Here is a 20,208-nt window from a genome sequence, read left to right as displayed (position 1 = left end):
GGGAGGGATCCCGCTCTGGGCTGCTCTGGTGCCTTGGGCCTCTCGAGACTCAGGGCCAGCTCTGGGAGCAGCTGCAGTGGGAGGGACCTTGGGGACATAAAAGCAGCAGCAGGGCAGTGATGGATCCCTTCCCATTGTGCAGCCACTGCCTGTCCACACGTGGATATAAAGCCCCCAGCTGATGACTCTCACGGCTCAGGATGAGGAAACAGACCCACCTCTCCGTCTCTGCAATTTACTCAGCATTTGGTCCAGAAGTTCCAGTGCCTCCTGGGATGGTTTGTCTCCTGGAGATCGGTTTCTGCCTCTTGGAGGACCTGAATGGGAAGCAGTTCCATTTGACATGAATGGATTAGAGAAAACCAGAGCTTAGCCTGTGAGTTCAGCAGGGACAGACTTCTTACCTCTACGATGTGAGCCAGCTTTGTGTGGAGGAACCAGCCCAGAAGCTGGAAAGGTCCTCCCTGAGGACACTCCTGTAACTCAACAGCCAAAGAAGCTTCTGTCATCTGGCTCTTGCCATGTTGTCAATGATTATTGTTTGAGCAGTCATTGAGAATTACCTGCGGGAGGCCCCAAGGAGTCCAAGCCACCTTCTAGCCAAGCTGCTGAAAAAGAATTCCCAGCACCCTCATCTATAAGCAAACAGAGATGGGAATCATTTCCATGGCATGCTGGGATCCCCTCCTGCCTCAGAGAACTGTGGCACTGCAAGGAGTTTGGGGAGCGCCGTGGGGGCCAGATATCAATGGACATGGCCAGAGCTGCAGAGGGGAAAACCATCCCAGACGCTTCCCGGGGAGAAGAGCCCGCTGGCCGGGAAAGGTGCCCCAGGCCGCCGGCTCACCTGCTCCCCGCGCTGGCACCGGAGCAGCCTGGGCAGCCCTGGCGTGCAGGGCCACTGCCAGGAGGAGGAGGAGGGAGAGGCGGAGAGCAAGGGCCATGGCCCCTCGCCCTCACACCGTCCGGCAGCTACTGCTGTCGCCGCTGTCCTGACACCCCTGTCCTGACACCGCTGTCCTGAAACCACTGCCCTGAAACCGCTGCTGTACAATCTCTGTCCAGAAATCACTGTCCAGTAATCACTGTCCAGAAATCACTGTCCAGTAATCTCTGTCCGGTAATTTTTGTCCAAACGCCGCCGCTGCCGCTGCCACAGTTGTGGTCAGGGACTGAGTGGTCGGTCATTGTTGTGCTGTGGGACCACGGGGCTCTGTGACCTCACAGCCCTGCTGTGACCTCACAGCCCTGCTGTGACCTCACAGCCCTGCTGTGACCTCACAACCCTGCTGTGACCTCACTGTCTGGGTGGGATTGTGCGGGGACAAATCTCAGGAGCTGCCCTCCCAGCCAGGGGAGCACATCCCACCACACAGCTCTGTCCGGTCTACTTGTTGGCATGAGAACTGATTTGTATGACATTGCACAAGTGAGACGTTTCATGGCTCTACTGCAATAGCAATGCCAGCTCCAACATTCAACTCCTGTCGGTGATTCCCGCTCTTGCCGGCAGCACCTGCCAGCTCTTCCCCCGCCACACCGACACCGAATGTGTGCTGTGCACTCAGGGCTGGGGGGTGGCCCATAGTGAAACAGGGAAGGACTTGATGCCGTAATTCATAAAAATAAGCCAAGGCAGGCAATCAGGGCAGCTGCAGCAACGCCAGCACCGTGGGCCTGTGATCCCTCCCTGCCTGCTCCATCCAAGGGATGGCACCTTGGTACCAGCACAAGGGTTCGCCAACAGCAGCAAGGAATTCATCCATTGCTGACTGGACTGCCACGACATTAAAGGCAAAAGGCTGGGTGTCCCTCTATTGCAACTCAGGCTCCCAGTTCCCTTGGCGGTCGCAATAGCATTTGCATTCCGGCAGCCATGGGCTTCCAGTGATTGGAACGGAGAAATGCCATCCTTGGAAAGAGATAACAAGCTCTACTGCAGGCAAAGGGATGTATTAAACACCAGTAGTGTATGGAAAAGTTAGAGGGAATACAGATAAGAACAGCAGTAGGCTGCTGGTGAAACACAAAGATTACAAGAGGTTTTCTAAATGTACCAGGGGCTGGAAAACTCTTGCTATGCTTCAATCATACTCAGCATTCAAGCAGACATTTTTCATTCTATTCCTGTAATTCAAGTGTGAGATGTATTCCTATGGCTTTCTCTGGGATAGGTCTTGAATCAGAAAGATGGGGGGAAAAACAACTCTCCTTAGTACTGGCCAGGAGCTTGCTGGCTTTGCTCCTGATTTCTACCTAAGTGACCAAAGTTTGCTACACTTAGGAAAACTTATGTATGTCTGAGACCTAAATGCCAAATCTGCATTGCCATGGAGCAGGAATATCCCAAGTAAGCAGAGCATAGACCTGACCAGCTCTGCCCCAACCAAAGTTTGAGTCAAGTCCGCAGATAACTGCGAGTGGGCTGGATACAACAAAAGGGGGAACATACCTGATAGGACAGCCAGGTCCTAACATCCCCAAAGGGCAACATCTGATCACTGTGAGTGTGCACGTGCAGCCTTATCCATCTGTTCATGATTACACTTGTCCAGTTACTTGGTTTTCCTTTAGTTATTAATCTATTAACTCTAATTTCATGGCTGCTGGTACAACACATGATGTATTTCAGGGAAGATGAGGAATTACTTACTTGGTTTCTATATCCCTGGCTAAAAGCAGCAGCCAAGTGCTACTGTCTTAGTAACTATGCAAGCCTTACTCCCAGCAAAGGATTACACCTGTTGTAGACTTTCAGCACTGGACACATAAGCCTTTAATCTACTTCATTACCTGACAGAAGCAGATACTTCAAGTTCCTAAAGCAGATGCCATGTTAGCTTTCAATGACGTTGAGTTATTCCAGTCTTTAAAAAATGCATTTGAAAGATGCTAATGATAACAAAAGGAATATTGCTAACAAGGCTTAGGCAGATTTTTTTTTGCAGCATCTTTCAGTACAAGGTAATGAAACCATGAGTTGAAATGAGTGAACAAAACCAAAAGACATAATTCTAAACGAAAAATTAATAATTTCCCACCACAAAGAACTTCCCTTGTGTTGAGATGAAAAGTGCTTCTAATTAGAGTAACTAATTAGTGGTTGGATTGGTTCGACATCTCTGAGCATTAATCACTCAAAAGCAGCTGAAGTCAAGACTAAGGTGTTTCAGCAGGAGAATGTCCACATTTTACAGACTTCTGGAAGAGCCAAGTCCACTGGGAGGGCTTTTATTAGGGATAGATTGTGCCACCAAATGCTGATACAGAGCATTTCAAAATGTCCTCAAGTCTTTACGGAGGCAAAAAAACCCAGTGGGAACTGAAGACATCTCTGCTCCATTTCTAGCATGCAAGTAAATTTATTGACCTCGTGGAGTAAAATCTTCAGGACTGGATTGTCATAATGCCTTCAGGACATGCCTTTGAATATGAAAAAACCCCAACCAAACCCTCACTTTTTACATGTTAGCAGAAACTGTAAGATCTCTCTGTTGTCTCAGTTCTGTATTTCAGACTAAATATTGCAATCCCCGCTGGTTTAGGGTAAACTCTCTACACTCAAGAGGCAAAGCACGGGCAGGGGATACTCATGAGTCTTCAAATTACAAAATACATTTGAATGGTCTGTCTGTAGAGATACTTGTGCCATATTTCACCATACTTCAAATCTTATTAACCTAAATATCAACTAAATCAAAATGACGTATTTTTTCTACATCATACTGAATACTTTTGTACCCCTCCTCATTTATCTGATGGCTGGGATTGACTTCTTTATTGCAGCACTCTGGCAAAGGCAGCCCTCCAGCAACGCTCCCTGCAGGCAGCAGAGCCTGCACATCACCAAACACGAGCCCTTGGATTTACTGCTGCCTCTTGCAAACTTTGTGAGCAGGACTTCTGGAAAATAACCTTTAATAACTGCTGCTTCCAGGCGATTCTTGCTATTGGCAGTGCCTGAGCAGACTGCAGCAGTTAGGTGGTATTTCAGTGCTGAATGTTTTACTTGCTCAGGCGTCTTTTCTGGGGTCTTCAAACCCCACCTGGTGACCTACTGTGGAAGTGCAGGAGCCACCGAGCGCTTCTCGCCTGTACCTGGCACACACCCGACAGAAGTTTCTCACCCTGTAGCATCTGCATTCGTCAGAAAACGAGTCAAATTACACCTGACAGGAAAGATTAACAGGTAATTTAGCACCCGGACCAAGTTATTTCATAGAGCTTCACCTGCACAAGGATAAAAACTGCATTGTAGCTGTTGAGGCACCATGATTTAGTTCGTTCAACATGCAAAGCGTCTGCCTTATCCAGTCAGTAGCTGGGTCATTGTTTGATTTGCTCGTTGCTCTCATGAGCACTAAGGCACAAGTTCCCTTCTTGAATTTGTGATAAAAATTACTATTTTGAAGTAAGACAGGACACCAGACGCACAAGAACCTCGTCATTCCAACTCTATAAACTTTTACAAAATCATTATGAACTGACGAATCTTTATTTCAAACATTTCTCAAAAGAAAACAGAAAAGTCTGACAAGACTAATCTGTACATTCACACATTTTTATTTATTTATTTAGATATTTTATTTTATTCACAAGTTCCCGAAAATCTTATGAAATTAAGAGACACAGAAAACAAATGCTGTGTTTGAAGTTTGATTTTAAACACAACATTTCTATCCTCGAGCTTCCTGTTACTCCTGAAGACTGTGATATTGCAGACACACTAAGGAGCTGAAGGACCACTCCTCCTCCTCTGAAAGGCTCTGATGCTCCTTACAGACCCTCCCAAAACCTTAAAAAACCCAATCAGAAATATAACCAGAAAAGGTATTTTGATCAAGTAACAAGGCACTAACATAACACTTCCAGGTTAGATTGCTGAAGGAACAGAGGATAGCCCCCAAATGCAGAGGCAGAGAGAAAAATACTGACAAACTTTGTCAAAAACACATTAATTCAAGACAGAGCCTCAGCAACAAACTGGAGCTTTTTTTTTGGCAATTTCCAGTGCCAAGCAGCAAAGTCAGTGACTTGGAAAGTGGAATCACTAACGAGGGTGCTGGATGGAAAAGACACTTCCCCCCCATCGAGGAGCAGAACAAACTCATTCCTTCAGCAGCTCCCGGGGGTTGCAGTGAAGGGAGCTGGGCTCGTTTAGTCTGCAGGAGGCTCGCAGGGACCCCATCGCTCTCTGCAGCTGACAGGAGGGGTAGGCGGGGGGACTGGGCTCTTCTGCCGCGCCCGCAGTGAGAGGACAAGGTGAAATGGCCTTAAACTGAGCCAGGGGAGATTCAGATCGGATACAGAAAAAATGTTCACTGTTTGGGTGTCAAGCACTGGAAGGGCTGCCCAGGGAGGCGGTGGAGTCACCATCCCTGGGGGCGTTTAGGAGGCGTCTGGATCTGGCGCGGGGGGATGCGGGTTAGGGGTTTAGGAGTCACAGCGGCAGTGCGGGGTGACGGTCACACTGGGTGATCTTAAAGGTCTCCTCCACCCTTGATGCCTTCAGGGTGCTGTGCGATGGGCCACGGGGTCCCCGACGCCCCTACGGGGGGGCAGCGGTGCCAATGGCGCACAGCCCGCGGGGCACAGCCCGGCCGGGCCCACACGGCCCGCGCTGAGGGGGGCGGGGCGGGGCGGGCGCGGCCCGGGCGGGGCGGGCGCGGCGGCCGCCGGGGGCGCCATTACGGAGCCGCCACCGAACGCGCCCGAAATAAATGGCGGAGGGGGGCGGAGCCCCGCTCGCCGCTGGCCAACCAGAAGCGAGAGAGCCGCGCGGGGGCGGGACCCCAGCGTGACTCAGCCAATGGGCGCCGGATGCGGCGGGTGATGGACGGGCGCGCGGCGGGCGGGGCGCGGTGCCCTTCCCGTGGTGCCGCGGGAGCGGCGGCGGAGCGGTCGCGATTCCATCCGGGTCCCGCGGGTCCCGGCGGCGGGGCCGCGGCGCTGCGGGGACGGTTGCGGGGTCCGGGGGGAGCGGCGGGGCCGGGGCGCGCCGGGGGGAGCGCAGAGGGCGGGGGGACCGCGCCCGGGGGCCCGCACGGGCGGGCGCGAGGCCTCGGCCCGGCCCCTCCGCCGCAGCCTCTGCCGCGGGCCCGGTTCATTGTCCTTGTTCCCCTCACCGGCGCCTGCCCCCCGTTCTCCCCCCGCTCCCCACCAGGCTCGCGGGAAGGTCCGGAAGTGCCGCCCCCGGGAGCCGCCAGCGCCAGGTACGTCACTGCCGGGCCGGCGGGACCTTGGCCGGGGGAGCCCCCCCGGCACCGGGCGGGGGGCCCGGCCCGGCCCTGCCCGGGCGCAGAGCGGGGTGAGCCCGGGCCGGGCGGGCAGCAGGTGAGGAGCGTCCCCGAGGGGAGCACTGCGGGGCCTGGGGCCGCGGAGCGCGGCTGGAAGGGCCGTCACGGGCACCATTCCCTGTGCCGGGGGCCGCGCGGTCCCACCGCGCTCCCGCGCTGTTCCCGGTCCCGGCGGTGGGTCGGGAGCTGGGACTGGGACACTGCGGCCCTGCCGGGCTGTGCCCGCGGGGACACGGGCAGGGCTGGGCTGGGCTGGGCTGGCGGCTCCCCGGGGAGCCGAGGGCAGCAGCCCCGTTAATGGGTGTGCTCAGGGCTGTCTGTGTCCGTGCAGCTTCTACCCAAAGCTCTCCTTGGCCTCTCAGCGTGGCTCTTCCCCTTGCCATGGGCAGCTTCACCCGCTGGCACCCCAGGGCTGGGGCTGGCACAGCCCTGGCACTCAGGGGTGTGCTCGTGGTGACTTTATTCTGGCACAGCCCAACCAGTCTTAGATGGAAGCCCTGGAACAGCTGCCCATGGAGGGCATGGAGACATCTCCAGACTCCTCTCTGGAGTCATTCCAAACCCACCTTGACCCCTTCCTGTGGCCCCTGCTCCAGGTGACCCTGCCTTGGCAGCAGGTTGGACTGGATGGCCTTCAGAGGGCCCTTCCAACCCTAATAATTCTGTGACTTGTTTCTTGTAGGACTAAAAACTCAACCTGATGATCAAGGTTGTGATAATCCTCATTTACAGATCTGCCTTTCCCACCTTGCCAGTGCTCTCTTTATCTGTACTACTCTGCACTTCAGTTTTGTGACTCAAGTGCAAGTCTTAACTGGCAGGGAAAAATTGCTGCCATTAAAAATGCACACAGGAACCCTGTGGGATGATGCTCAGTGGTAACAGTGGGGCAAACTTAATCCATGGCAGAAATTTTGAGAAAATCCATGTGTCCCTTCAAAAGCAATAACTTAAATAATATTTAAGAAACGGGGCATCTTTTTCCTTTTCTTCAAGCATCCCCAGCTGCCAGGGGCCTCACCAAAACATATGTTTGCTGGTGTGGCTTCTCTTGTCAAATTTGACCTGTTCTGTTCACAGCAACACCCAGGTGTTAAATAGTTTAACCAAGGAGGTATTTGCAGTGGTAGTTCAAACTTGCTGCAGTCAACATGCAATAATAGGTTAGTTAGGAGGATTTTTTTCCCTATAATAGTTAGCTTTGTGAAGAATTTTTATAAATTTATTTTATAAAGTTGCTGGTTGTAATTTTTTTCACTGAGTTCTCCTCCCAGGTTGTGCTCTGCATATCTTAAATGCCACCTCATTTCACACAGGCCATGCTGGGAAGTTATTTTACACACTAAGACTGGAGACTTGGCCAAAGGAAGCTTAGATAAAACATCAGATCACTTGCTGTGTTTTTCTCCTCCAGTGACCTGTATCCTTGTTTCACTTTCCTTTTGATGAATGTCTTCTGTATTTTCCTCTGTTAGTAGTAGTGGAAAACATCAGTTCATTTGCAAAATAGTGAAAGGCCCCCAGGACTTATAAAGGGCAATAGATGTTTAATTATGTTGCCAATTAATAACATAACACAGCAGTCTTGAAATATTTTTGTGCACTAACTTCATTGTTCTCTGAGTTTGGGTAATTACTGTAAGAACATGTAAACTTTATGCAGAAAAAGCTTTCTTAGCATGTCCTAAGAGACACAAATCTAGGGAATAAATACACATTTGTGTATTATATATAAATACACATTTCTCTATCTGGAGCAGGACCAGATAACCAAAGTGATGGTTTCCTTTGAGAAGGGCACTGAGGCCTTTGTAATGTTTGAAGCTGAAGTGTACCTAAATTTATTTCTTTATTTACAAATAGCTCTGTTTATTCTGTCCCTGAACTAACAGAGGTGTACTCAAAAAAAGGGTTGGTGAAAATCTGACCATTTCAGTGTAGTAAAATCAAAGGTGTGTAGGGAAAGATGCCAAGATTTGTGTTACTTTGGTTCTCTGTTCATATTAGAAATCATTAATTGTGCTCACATACTTTACTTTTATACAGGAGATGGGCAGTAGTGACTTGTCATTTCTTTCAGGCCATGGTTTCTGGATATTTATATTCCACCTGTAACTACATGGTTAGAAAAATAAGTGAAAATCAAACATACTAATTAAAAATGGGGCAAAACAGTAGTATTTCATGTGATAATTACTTAAAGCCAGAATGCTCTGTGTTAAAGCAATTAAATGTAAGTGGGACATGGAAATACAATTTTTTTTTCTAAAATCTAATTGAGACACTGCATAAATACATTATTGGTGGCAATCAGTGCTGTTAATCTCGCTGTTATGGGACAGAATTCCCCAACCCACCATTTGGGACACATATCCCTGTCTGGGTGTGTGGACTTTAGTGCTGCCCAAGAGCTGTGTGTGCTGAAACCCCTTGTCCTCCTTTTCCCCTCTGCACAATTTCCCAGTTCAAACCAGTATGCTGGGGTGATTTACAGTGTATTGCTCCTCAGTGGACTGGCAGGTCCAAAAAGAGCTATTAAATTTTTAATTTTTGGGGCATAAGCAGGAGTGCCTGGACATGGGCTGGGAGTTCTTCTTTCTTGGCCTGTTTTCAGTGCAGGTGAATTTGCTCAGCACAAAGTAAAAAAAAAAAACAAACAAAACCAAACCAACTAATAAACCCCAAACCCTCTAATCTGTTTCGTTTCCCACAGGTTTTTAACTTAAAACTTTGACTTTTCTGCTCAGTTTTTATCTGCTGAACTTCTGAAACTCAATTTAAGCTTTACTAGAGTAAAATAGTCTTTTCATGAAACAAACTGCTCACAAATTTACAATTACCAAGTGATCCTTTCCCAGGAGGATGTATCTCTGTCTCCACCTGCATCTTGTAGGTGTCACTGAAGCCCAGTTTGTGTAGGAATTCCTCCTTCTAAAAATTCACTTTCAGCTTTAGGTGGTTTTTCTTCTGTGCTGCAAAGTGGACAAAATAACTGGGAGAATAAAGCATTTGTCTTGCAGGATCACACTGAGGGGAGATGATCACACTGAGAGGAGACATGACTTCTGTTCTTTGTGCAAATACACCTTTTGTTCCCTCAGCAGAGTAATGAATAAAATAATAATGCATTTGAGTTATTTTTTTCCTCTTTCACAGGTTGGACAATAGCTTAGGAGTGCTGATGTTCCACTGTGTGCTATTAAACAAAACCATGCAAATTCTTGAGACTTTTTTTTTTCCTTCTTGTGCAGTTTAGGATCATTTAGGAGGTTTTAAACTTCCAGGTAGCTCAAGAAAACCAGGACAGACTCACTTCAGAGCCTGTTCAGAGTCTGCTGCTTCACTTCTGGACACACATTGGGAGCAAGGCTCTGGAAAGATAAGCATGTTATTAAGGCAGAGGAAGGTACAACCCAAAACTGAATATAGAAGAGGAAAAATTTTTGGTTCATGCTAAAAGTGTAGGGTCAGTTACTGTCTGATTTCTCTGAGCTTGTTTAGGGGAGAGGTGATGAGATGTGTCTGTACCACAAGAGATGTGTCAACAAGGGTAGCTGAGTGGAGTGAGGGGAAGCAATATCAGGGATTATTAAGTTTATATCAGTCATGTGACTCCCTCTCTGCCTGCAGTCCACACCAGTCAAACACAAAACCCAAGGAATGAGCAAATTTGAGTTATGAGTCTGCATGAAGTCATTTGGATGCTTGGCACGGCTGGAGAAGGTGGCAGGAAGTTCCTGGGATTCAGGAAGTGTGGCTTTAATGCAGGGAGTGCTCTGAAATCCAGGGGTAAAACTGTGAGGACTTGGTGTCAGTGCTGTTCCTGTAAATCCTGGAGCTCCATCATGTGGTGGGAGCTGTGCAGGCTCAGCCCTGGGGGGGTGTTTGGCAGCTGGGGCTGTGTGAGGCTGTGCAGCTTCACAATTCCAGAGCCATTTTATCCCCTTTCATTGCATTGGGATTTTAAACACGTGGTGACAGGAGAAACAGCACTAAGGAACTCAGCTTTTAACAAGGAAGGCAAATTAGCCAGGTATTTTTTTAGAAGCTTACCTCTCATCATAGCTGAGTGATTTTGCTGGAGGAGTGACCCTGAACTGCTGTGCTGCACTGGCTGTGACAGCAGCAGCACAGGGAGCTTTGCAGCCCCAGGATGAGAACATCCCACATCAGGAGAGGCTGTGCCAGCAGGAGCATTTATCAGGATTCCCTGCTTCTGCCTGTGCCAGAAACCCTTGGTGCTTGCACACAGCAGGCCCCCAAGGAGACCTGGCAGGTCTCATCTGTAAAAGGATGCGGCAACTTAGGTGGTGCAGCTTGGAAAGAGTATTACAAATAATCCACAAGTTAAAAACTCCCAAAGCTGCAGGGTTAATACAAAGTAGAATGCTAATTACCTGGACTTTGCAGGAATGCACAGTAAAGAGAAGTAAAAGCAGAAGGTAACCTGAACTCCTTCCAAAAATAAGATTTTTGACTAGAATTTGAATTCCTTTAATTATACACCCCTCATATTATTACTCAGCTTCCAATTGCTGTCATGTTAGTCTGCCTTGGGCTTGTGCCCTGCATGCACTTTATGATCCCAAGGCAGACTAACAGGATAGCAATTGGAAGTTGAGTAATAGTAATTTTTCAAGGACATTTTTAACCTTAAGTAACAGCCCATTCAGACCTTTATTAGATGAAAGGCTCTTGTTTCAGAAAGGTGGAAGGAGGCAGATTCCTGTGGATTGAGGTGCTGCAGGTACTGAACAGGAAAATCTAGTGGTGGCAGTAGAAAACAATTAGAATTTCCAAGAATAAAATTTGATAGGGAAGTCCTGCTGTCAGTGGAAATGAAAGCTGTTTGATGCATCTCAGGTTGGTTAGTTCTGCAATTAAATTTTGTCTAAAGGTGATGAAATGCAGCAGATCAATTTTTAGGTTTATTACAATCCTTGTGTCCTTCAGGCTTCATTTTAAAAAGAAATCCTGAAGCAGTGCCTTACATACTTGCTGAAATTAAAACAGGTGTGGCAACACCTATTGCATTTTTCAAAATGCTTCAAACGTTTTCAGTAAATCACAGAACCATGAGCTTCATCTTAAAGTTCCTTCTGAAACTACAGGTGGGACTTCGCCTCGTGGAACCACCAAGTGACAAAGGGAAGGTGCTGAGTTGGTGCTCTGCAGCTCAGCTCCCTGGCCAGGCCTCATGGCAGGGACTGGGGCTTTCCAGGGGTTTTGCTCAGCTGGCGAAGGTTTGGATGCAGGAACAGGGAAGTGAAAGCACTGGCACCTTCCCTGCTGATTCTGAAGGGTGTGATGGGGGCCAGTGCTCCATAAGGGTTTGACTCTGGCCCAGAGCTGCTGTTGTACTTCATTCCTGGTTTGGGCACCAGGACCAGGTGTCCATGCTGAAGGATATTTTCTGGTAGATGTGTAAGTTAACAACAGCAAATAACGGGATTTATACCAGTTAAAGCAAGATTTTAAGAGAGAATGAATTTTGTCATCAGCACTTGTATAAAGGATTCTGGAGTGAAGCGTGGAGGGGGTTGAAAAGTGATTTGATTTTCTCTCAGCTCAAGGAATAACGTCATCCCTTTGGGTATTAATGCACAGGATCACGTGCTGGGTGTTCTGGCAAGGACAGGAACGTGCACGAGGGTGCTCCTCTTCTGTCAAGGCTTTGTTTGAAGAGCAGTCTGAAAACATCAGTGTATATTGGGATGAAGTACTCGTAAAATATATGTTTATAAAAACTACTTTTCTCCAAACATTTTCAATTATCTTATGAATTACCTGGACAAAATAGTTTTCCCTCCCAGCCCTGTTTTCAAGCTGTCCCTGCTGAGGAGGGGGTTGTAAGTCACACATCTGTCTGGCAAGTATTTTCATTTCAGTGTTCTAAAAGTTTTTAATTCAAGATGATGTGGAGCTGTTTTAATGTAGAAATTGGCTTTAAGGTTACATCAGGAGCAGTTAGAGAAACCCACTTCTTTCTGATGGGGAAAACAACATGTATTTTAAGTGGCCTTTTGGTAAGGCAGTTTAACAATTAAACATCAGGAGAAAGGCCATAACCTTAATGAATTTTGTTTCTATTAATCCCTGTGCACATGACTTGTTGTAATTTAAGACTAACAGAAAAAGCCCAAGATAGTGCTCTTAACAGTACTTTTTCTTGAGCTATTAACTGTTAGGATGGGTGAAAACATCATTCTCTGTAACATTATTTAAAAATTATAAATATTAGGACCTCCTCATGATCCATGTAAATCAGCATAGCTATGGTCCTATATTTTATTATTTTTAAGTTCTGAAGAGGAAGGAATGTGTGTCTGCCTACAGTGATTCTGACAGACTTTTCTTCTGATTTCAGGTGAGAATTTACATCTGTGGAACACAACCAGTAATTTAACAGGTCTAATGACTGTAGTTGCTATGACTGCTACAACTTGCCAGCTGGCTAAAGATGAAATGTATTTCAACACAAGCCATTGGTAAAATTCTGAATTTAAGGAACCTTGCCTTTAAAATAACTTTCTTGCATGACTGGGGGGAGTGAGGGCAATGCTTTTTCTGTGATCAGGGTTATAAATGCTGTCTGCAGGTAGTCAGCTTGTGTTTCCTGGAACAACAGTCCTTCTACAGCAGCTCTGAAGATGCCTGCACTGTGGGATGAGGTAGTAGGTTGTATAGTTTTAGGGTCATACCCACAACTGGGAGATAACTATACAATCTACTGTCTTTCCTAAAGCAGCAGAAAATCAGCAATGGAAACTTCTCAGTTTTAAGCTTAGTGTCAGATTCTACTGAAATACTGTACTTGTAATGCTTATGATGGGAGAAAATACTTCTGTAATAGCTGTGGGGAGTTGTGTTTAGATTCTTCTGGTTCTTGGAAAAGCTGGTTAGCATTCTGAATTAATTTTTCTCCTCTAATGAGTAAAAAAATGAAGAACAGACTGATTCCTGTGTAAGTGTGGTGGGGTTATCAAATAGAAATTCCTGATGTTCCAGTTGTTGTGGTGTTTAATGTTGCTAAGTGAAGTATCAGCCATCCCTTAGAGTGGACCTGTGGTTGGCTGGCTGAGCTCTTTGCTGAAGGCTGTGCTTCTCTGTCAGAGTGAGGTAGTAGATTGTATAGTTGTAGGGTAGTTATTTTACCCTGTTCAGGAGATAACTATACAATCTATTGCCTTCCCTGAGGAGTAAAACAAACTGCGACCCTTTGCAGTCAGGGATGCTGTAAATACTCATGGAGTAAAACCAGATAAATTCAGGCTTGTAAAGGAGCTGATAAATCAGTGCCAGAATGTGCAGGATTGACAATCATTGTGAATGGTGCAACCCCCAAATGATATATTTGACTAACATGACTTTTCTTCCAAGGTGAGTGGCACAGTGCTGGCTGGAGATGGAAAATACCCCTGTTCCTACACAGAGAGTGGAACACTCCATAGAGGGGAAATGATTCCAAGCCAGTTGGGGTTTGAATGTAAAATACAGGCAGCTCAAACTTGTACATTATGACTTAAACTGTTCTGACACCCCAGTTTCTATAATGCATTAAAATTCGTGACTCCCAACTGCTTGGTAAAAGTTGGAGGGAAAACTTATAAGTCTACTTGCTTTTCTCCAACTCAATTTAATACAAAATCGAAGTGTTGGCCAATTTTGGCCAAAACTGACCTCTCACCTTTTTGGGGGAGTGTAAACCTATGGAGTTTGAGCATCCAAGAGCCAGAACTTTTCTCCAAGGTGGTTGTTGTCTTATAAAAAGACTTTTCAAGCTTACTGCATTCTTTTCCTCCTGCAGTCCTACATGTACCCAGTCTCTGCTGCTGCACTGGTGTGCCCAGTGAGCCCCTTGCTATAGCAACAAAAAAACCATGGAAATGCTCTTTGGGATGGCAAGTTTAGGTTAGTCAGAGTGAAAATGGAGCCGTTCATGAGTGGTAAAACCGGTCAACCACTGCTTGGTAAGTGCTGACAGTGTAAACTTGAAATATGTGCCCAGGCCTGAGAGGCAGAAGACCCAAAGCAGCTGGTGAGCTAAAGCACTTCACAGAGCAGCTGCTGAGGGAGAAGAACTGCAAAAAGGAAGCATTGGGCTCCTAGGAAGAGGTAGTAGGTTGCATAGTTTTAGGGCAGGGATTTTGCTCACAAGGAGGTAACTATACAACCTGCTGCCTTTCTTAGGGCTTTATTATAACACCGGGACCAGTTTGGCTCCAGCCTACAAACCTCTGCAGCTCTGGCACGTGGAGACAAAGGACAAGGTGTTTCCAAGCATGTTGAGGCTTAATGAGACCTGTGTGTTGGCAACTTTGGTCCCAAACTGAAGTATAGGACTGATAGCTGGAATGCAGCATGGTGGAATACTGCATTTTGGGGACACTGGGCTGGGATATCCTTGGATTGTGGTAAGTAAGAGGCTGTGTTGGGAAGCCAACTCTTTCCAAAGGAAGCTGGAGTCCCCCTGTGATTAGGATGGAGGTGGTATGGACTTGTGAACATTGAGATGCTGATCCTGTGTGCTCACAAGGGAGCTGAACCACCCCTTCCTTTGGCTTGGTGCATTTCAGGTGGAAAAGCCTCCGGTTTTCCTTCCCCAAAAGAACGAGATCCCAGCTCACTTGAAAGCTGGTGCTTTCTCAGCAGGCATAGGCACTCCTAGGAAAACAAGTTCTCAGTGGTGGATTATTTGCAGTCTTGCAGAAGGGAAGTTTTCAGTTAAAAATGATGGTTTGTCTCTCATGGAATTATTAACAAGTCTATATTTTTTGCACTACAGCAATAGTTCAGGGAACTGTGGGATACAGAGACTTTAACTGCTGAGCACCTTGTAGCAGGAATATGTTGTACCTCCACCAGCCACTATTTAAACTTTGGCAAATCAGAATCCTAGATTATAAACATGTCACCATGCTTATATTGAACATCCTGTATGAATTTAACTGTACACGTTTGATTTAGTTAATAAAATACAGCATTTTGTGCAACTGATGGTGAATGGCCTTTACTTTATCCAGAGTAAGGGTGTGAATTTTACAGGAAGACAGTGCCCACATAATTGAAATAAAGTCAAGACCATGTTTGGTTTGTACTGTAGTTATATAGAGTTAACTGGAATTTGTGTTAATTATTCTAGTGTTAACTAAAACTTATTTAGCATTAACTTTTGTTAAAGAGCTTTGGTACAACACTGCACTGGGGGTGGGGAATTCTCATTTACAGCATTGCTGATGAGTGCACAGACTCTGCTAGTTCTAGAGCTGGTTTCTGAGTGTAAGTTTAAATTGCTGCACAAAAATCTAGACTTCAGTCTTTACCAGCTGCATTCATGTAAAAGACAAGGTGCAGTTAAGTAAGAAAAACTCCAATAAATTTGATTCTAGAGGTACAAAATGCCTTAAAAGCTTTAATATACCTCACATTTTATAAGGGGCATGCTTGAAAAGATTTAAATAATCTGTGCTGCCCACCCCAGCTGTGATCCTCCCATTGTACCAGATGTATTTCTAAAGCCCCTGTTGTGAGAGAGGGAAACAGAACTTAGGTCCTGGATGAAAATGAGTAGCTGGTTTATGGCACATTTGGAGTAATATGCAGGTTTTAGGGTTGATTTACCTATTTTTGCCCTATTACTGTGACAGTATTAGCTCTCAGTGCTGCTGGGTTTCTGTAACTATGCTCAGAAAACAAGAAGTGGAGGAAGCTTTTAATTTCTTATTTTCTGGATTTACATTTCTCTGAACATTCTCAGAGCCAGAGCGTTTGTTGTTAAAATCAGAGTCCTTGATAGAGTCCTAAGTGTGTCTTGGGCCAAAGTACCTGAGTTTGGGGGTTAATGTCTCCACATGCTTTCAGTGTATTGGGATAAGGAAATCCTGCAGAGCTACTGCAGTATCAGTTCATTTTTTAGAACAGTTAATTAGTTCTTCCCTTTACCCAGGGGTGCTGATCCTTGATCCCCATCTTTCTCCTGCTCATTCTCTTACCTGTAAATGCATTTATTTCCTCATAGTTTCCTTGTAATTGGAAGCAGCTTGATTTAAGTGATAAAGCCCAAACCAGAAAGGAATTAGGCTGTGGTTGAGCAGCCTTTTCTCAAGTTATTTCTCACCCTGACTTACTTGTGGGCTCCACCCAGTAAATGGCATCTGCTCAGCAAGGGACAGTGTGTGTTTGCCTTTTTCCATGAGGGGTCCAAGGATGAGGTGACAACACGGCAAGGGTCCTTCTAATAAAGAAACTGGTTAAAGAATGCACAGCAAACAGTGCAGGAAGGTTTGCAGCAGCAGTAGAGACATGTTTACCACCCATGGTGCAGTGATTGTGTCATGGTGGTCTTGGAAACATTCCAGCGTTGCTCCAAAAATAGAATACAGCTTCAGTGCAGATCCACATCCCTGGAGAATTGTTTGTGTTCTCTGCCTTTCCATGCAGAGAGGTGTGCTCTGAAATCTCCCTGGTGGTGTGAAACCTGAGACCTGTTGGGCTTTCCCCATCCTTGTGCTTCCAGAGGGGACTCTTGGTGCTTGTGCCATGGCCACAGTAGGTGAACTTGGTGCATTAAAAATTCTCTCCCTTGTGCTGAGAGCAAGGATTGTGGCAGCCAAGAATTGCTGTTATTCTCTATTTTCCAGATTTATTCTCTAGTTTGTGCTGTGTGGAAGGTCAGAGCTCCTGGGGAAGAGCTGCCCCCAGAGGTACATCCAGCAGTTTCACCCTGCCTGGAAAGGGTCTTCTCTGCTGGGGTGTCCCAGGTTGGGTGGGGGATTTGCATTTTTAACCCTCCATTTTGCTTTATGCTGTGTCCAGCCTGTGAGAACAGATGCACAAAGTCATTCTTTGGCTGTTGTACAGACCGAGAGGTGTCAGCAGCACACACGGAGAATCACCATGTTCTGGTTGGATTCCTTGATTGCCAGATCCAGGAGGGGGTCATTTGACATGCCATGGCACAGGCTGGGGGAGAATGGATGGAGGGCACCCTGGGGGGGAGCACTTGGGGCTTGTGGGTTGATGAGAAGGTGGACGTGCCCTGGCCACGTGCGGGGACAGCCCAAAGACCCCCCGTGCCCTGGGCTGATCCACAGCGTCGGCAACGAGTGATGGGGGATCCTGTCCCTCTGCCCCACTCAGGGGAGAGCCCACCTGCACGAGACTTCCCTGTGTCCAGCTCTGGGATCTCCAACAGCACAAGGACATGGAGCTGCTGGAGTGAGTCCAGAGGAGAACACAAAGATGTTTCAAGGGCTGGAGCCCCTCTGCTCTGGAGCCAGGCTGGGATTGCTGGGGGGGTTCACCTGGAGAAGGGAAGGCTCCAGGGAGACCTCAGAGCCCCTTGCAGTGCCTGAAGGGGCTCCAGGAGAGCTGGAGAGGAGGGATGGAGGGACAAGACACAGGGAATGGCTTCTTACTGCCAGAGGGCAGTTGGATACTGGCAGTACTGGGTTAGTGGTTGGACTTGATGATTTTAAGGTCTTTTCTAACCTGAATTATTCTATGATTCTGTGACATCTTTATGCCAGAAAGCTCTTGCCGCTCTCTCCTCAGTAATAGGTGGACCCAGGTGGCTCATCCTTTTGCTTTACCAAGCAAATTATAAAATATGATATATGCAAGGGAAAAAAAAACAATAAAAGAGAGAGAAAGGCAAGTCTCATCCACTGGTCAGAAGAGACCAGTGTGACAAGTTCAGCTGAGTATTGGTGCTTTCATCTGAGACTCCCCAAAGAACTGAAGGCCCTCAATTCCAGAGGCATCAGTGTGTGATGTGGCCTTCAGCCCTCAAGCTGAAGTTGTGTATTTAATGTCATAGTTCTGTAAAGATGAATCCTGACAGGAACTACTGGAGGCATCAGATGTCCGTGTATGTGTTGTTGCAATATGAGAAATCAAATTTGTTCTTCCTGCAGAGATGGTTTTGGTGGAATTGGATTTTTAGACTAGTTCGTTTCAGACACTTAAAACCACTCCAGTGAAGAGGCATTGGAAAATCAGACACAGTTCTATTTCAGCCTGTTGTATTAATGCAATCTGCAAAATAAAGCCATTACAAGCCATATAATGCTACTGAGGACTGTATTTTTGGAGACTGAAAAGGTCCTTTCTGAAATAGGAGAATGTTACTGAAAAAATACTCCTTTGACATTAAAACTCTCCCATATAGATGATTTCAAGCTGATTAGTTAAACCCAGCACAGCATAAAACCAGGGAGAAGGATCAAATCATGCAAGTCCCAGTTCTGTGAGGGAGTTTGCTGCTCCCTGAATACATCACCTTGTACATTACACACCCTTTAATACACTCCAGCAACTATGTGTAAATTGAAAGGAGCAAGCAGTGGAAAATCCATCCCAGTATCCCAAAACGCTGTCACACATGAAACCTGACCCACACCTGGAAGTGGCTTCTCCTGCAGGAGCTCCCTAAAACGAAGAGGGGATAAGGAAGGAAAAGAAAGAGGTGTAGTTTGAACTTCCCAACTCCTACAAAAGTAAATTTGTACATGACTAAGCTGTGAGTGATGTCGCCGGGTCCTGCTACGTAACACTGAAGTGTGTCCTGCCAAAACAAGCAGTCAAAGGCTTTCCTTGGTATTTATTTTAGAAAACAGTAAGACTGAGGCTGTTTTTAGAGCCTGATGTAACACCATGGTGATGGTTTCCTCATCAGCTGGCAGACACTGCCCCAATTGCCTTATCAGACGTGCTGTGAGGACAGGGGTGATGCAGAGCTCCACAAACCAGTGCACTGACACACGGGACAGAGCAAATTTTCCTCAGGTTAGAGCAAAAAAAGATAGGTCACACTAATCAGACTAGTGCAAAAAACCTAAAGGTGAAACAGTTGGAGCATTAGGCATGAGAATAAGGAGTGGAGAGAACTAGAATATATGAGGATCTGAAGGATGAAATTCAGGAAATGTTCTTGTTAGGATGCTGTTAAAAGGTTTCAGCTGTCACCAAAATGTGCAGTGGAATATGTAAAAGTATTGTGGAGGTAGTTTAAATGGGTGAATCGCCGAGGAGCAGCTCTGGAAAGCTGTCCTTTGACAGGAACAGACATGTTTAAACCTGGTTTCAGCTGAGTCAATGGAAATCCTTCCCTTAATCTCAGGACAGGATTTCACTTTGAACCCAGAATAATTCTCCCACAGGTTATTCATAGAATCATGAATATCTCGAGCTGGAAGGGACCCACAAGGATCATCGAGTCTGACTCCTGGCCCTGCACAGACAGCCAGGAATCACACACTCCCTGATTCCCCTCTATCCCCCTCCCTTTGGTTTTTGGAGCAGCACTGGAGTCCTGTGAAATTCAGAGCCTGTTTCTGGATCCAGATGTAGCACAGCTGTACACAAAGCTTTCTACCTTCTCTGCCAGTTCATGTCACTGTTGGCTCACAGATGGATATCCCAGGTATTTTAAGGGTCCATTTAGAGGCAGCTGTGACAGGAGCCAAATCTAAGCTGCTCTTCAACAATATTTATTACTTTTAGGGTGACTACTGGGAGCGCAAGTGTTGAGGAACTAATCTCTAAAAGTCAAAGTGCTGATCAGTAAATTTGATACTGAACAGGGTGTTTCACTCGGTGGACAACAGTGCTGGGCTGATCCCTGTGTGATCCCTCTCCAGCCCAAACAGAGTTCCCTCCATCAAAACTGGCAACAGAAAATAATCCAATGCTGCTTTTAGGTTCGGTCCAAATTCTGTGACTGATGACAACAAAACATTTCCTGTGCATCTCTGCTCTGGAGCCAGGCTGGGAGAGCTGGGGGGGTTCACCTGGAGAAGAGAAGGCTCTGGGGAGACCTGAGAGCCCCTTGCAGGGCCTAAAGGGGCTCCAGGAGAGCTGGAGAGGGACTGAGGACAAGGGATGGAGGGACAGGACACAGGGAATGGCTTCC

At 46.7% G+C, this 20,208-nt stretch overlaps 1 protein-coding gene and 1 long non-coding RNA gene across 3 annotated transcripts in view; one reads left to right on the top strand and one right to left on the bottom strand.

Annotated features, from left to right (window-relative positions):
• LOC108507197 overlaps positions 1–1,156 on the bottom strand; it is a 2,549-nt gene extending 1,393 nt beyond the window's left edge. The window contains exons 1-4 of the mRNA XM_017834903.1: positions 848–1,156; positions 564–635; positions 405–476; positions 219–317 (exon numbers count right to left, since the gene is read on the bottom strand). Coding sequence (XP_017690392.1) covers positions 219–317; positions 405–476; positions 564–635; positions 848–944 — 340 coding nt within the window. The 5' untranslated portion in view covers positions 945–1,156. The remainder of the gene's footprint in view (positions 1–218; positions 318–404; positions 477–563; positions 636–847) is intronic.
• A 4,973-nt stretch (positions 1,157–6,129) lies between these two features.
• Positions 6,130–15,289, top strand: LOC108507201. 2 transcript variants are annotated; one of them, XR_001878034.1, is made up of 2 exons: positions 6,130–6,212; positions 12,664–15,289. It is a non-coding gene; the product is annotated as an uncharacterized LOC108507201 (long non-coding RNA). The 2 variants fall into 2 exon arrangements; XR_001878033.1 differs by lacking the exon at positions 6,130–6,212 and adding an exon at positions 6,581–9,702.
• The last annotated feature ends 4,919 nt before the right edge of the window (positions 15,290–20,208 follow it).

Source organism: Lepidothrix coronata, unplaced genomic scaffold (assembly GCF_001604755.1).
Source record: "Lepidothrix coronata isolate B3197 unplaced genomic scaffold, Lepidothrix_coronata-1.0 Scaffold244, whole genome shotgun sequence".
NCBI lineage: Eukaryota > Metazoa > Chordata > Aves > Passeriformes > Pipridae > Lepidothrix > Lepidothrix coronata.
The sequence above is the reverse complement of the archived record's forward strand: the minus strand, read 5'-3'. Positions and strand labels throughout refer to the sequence as shown.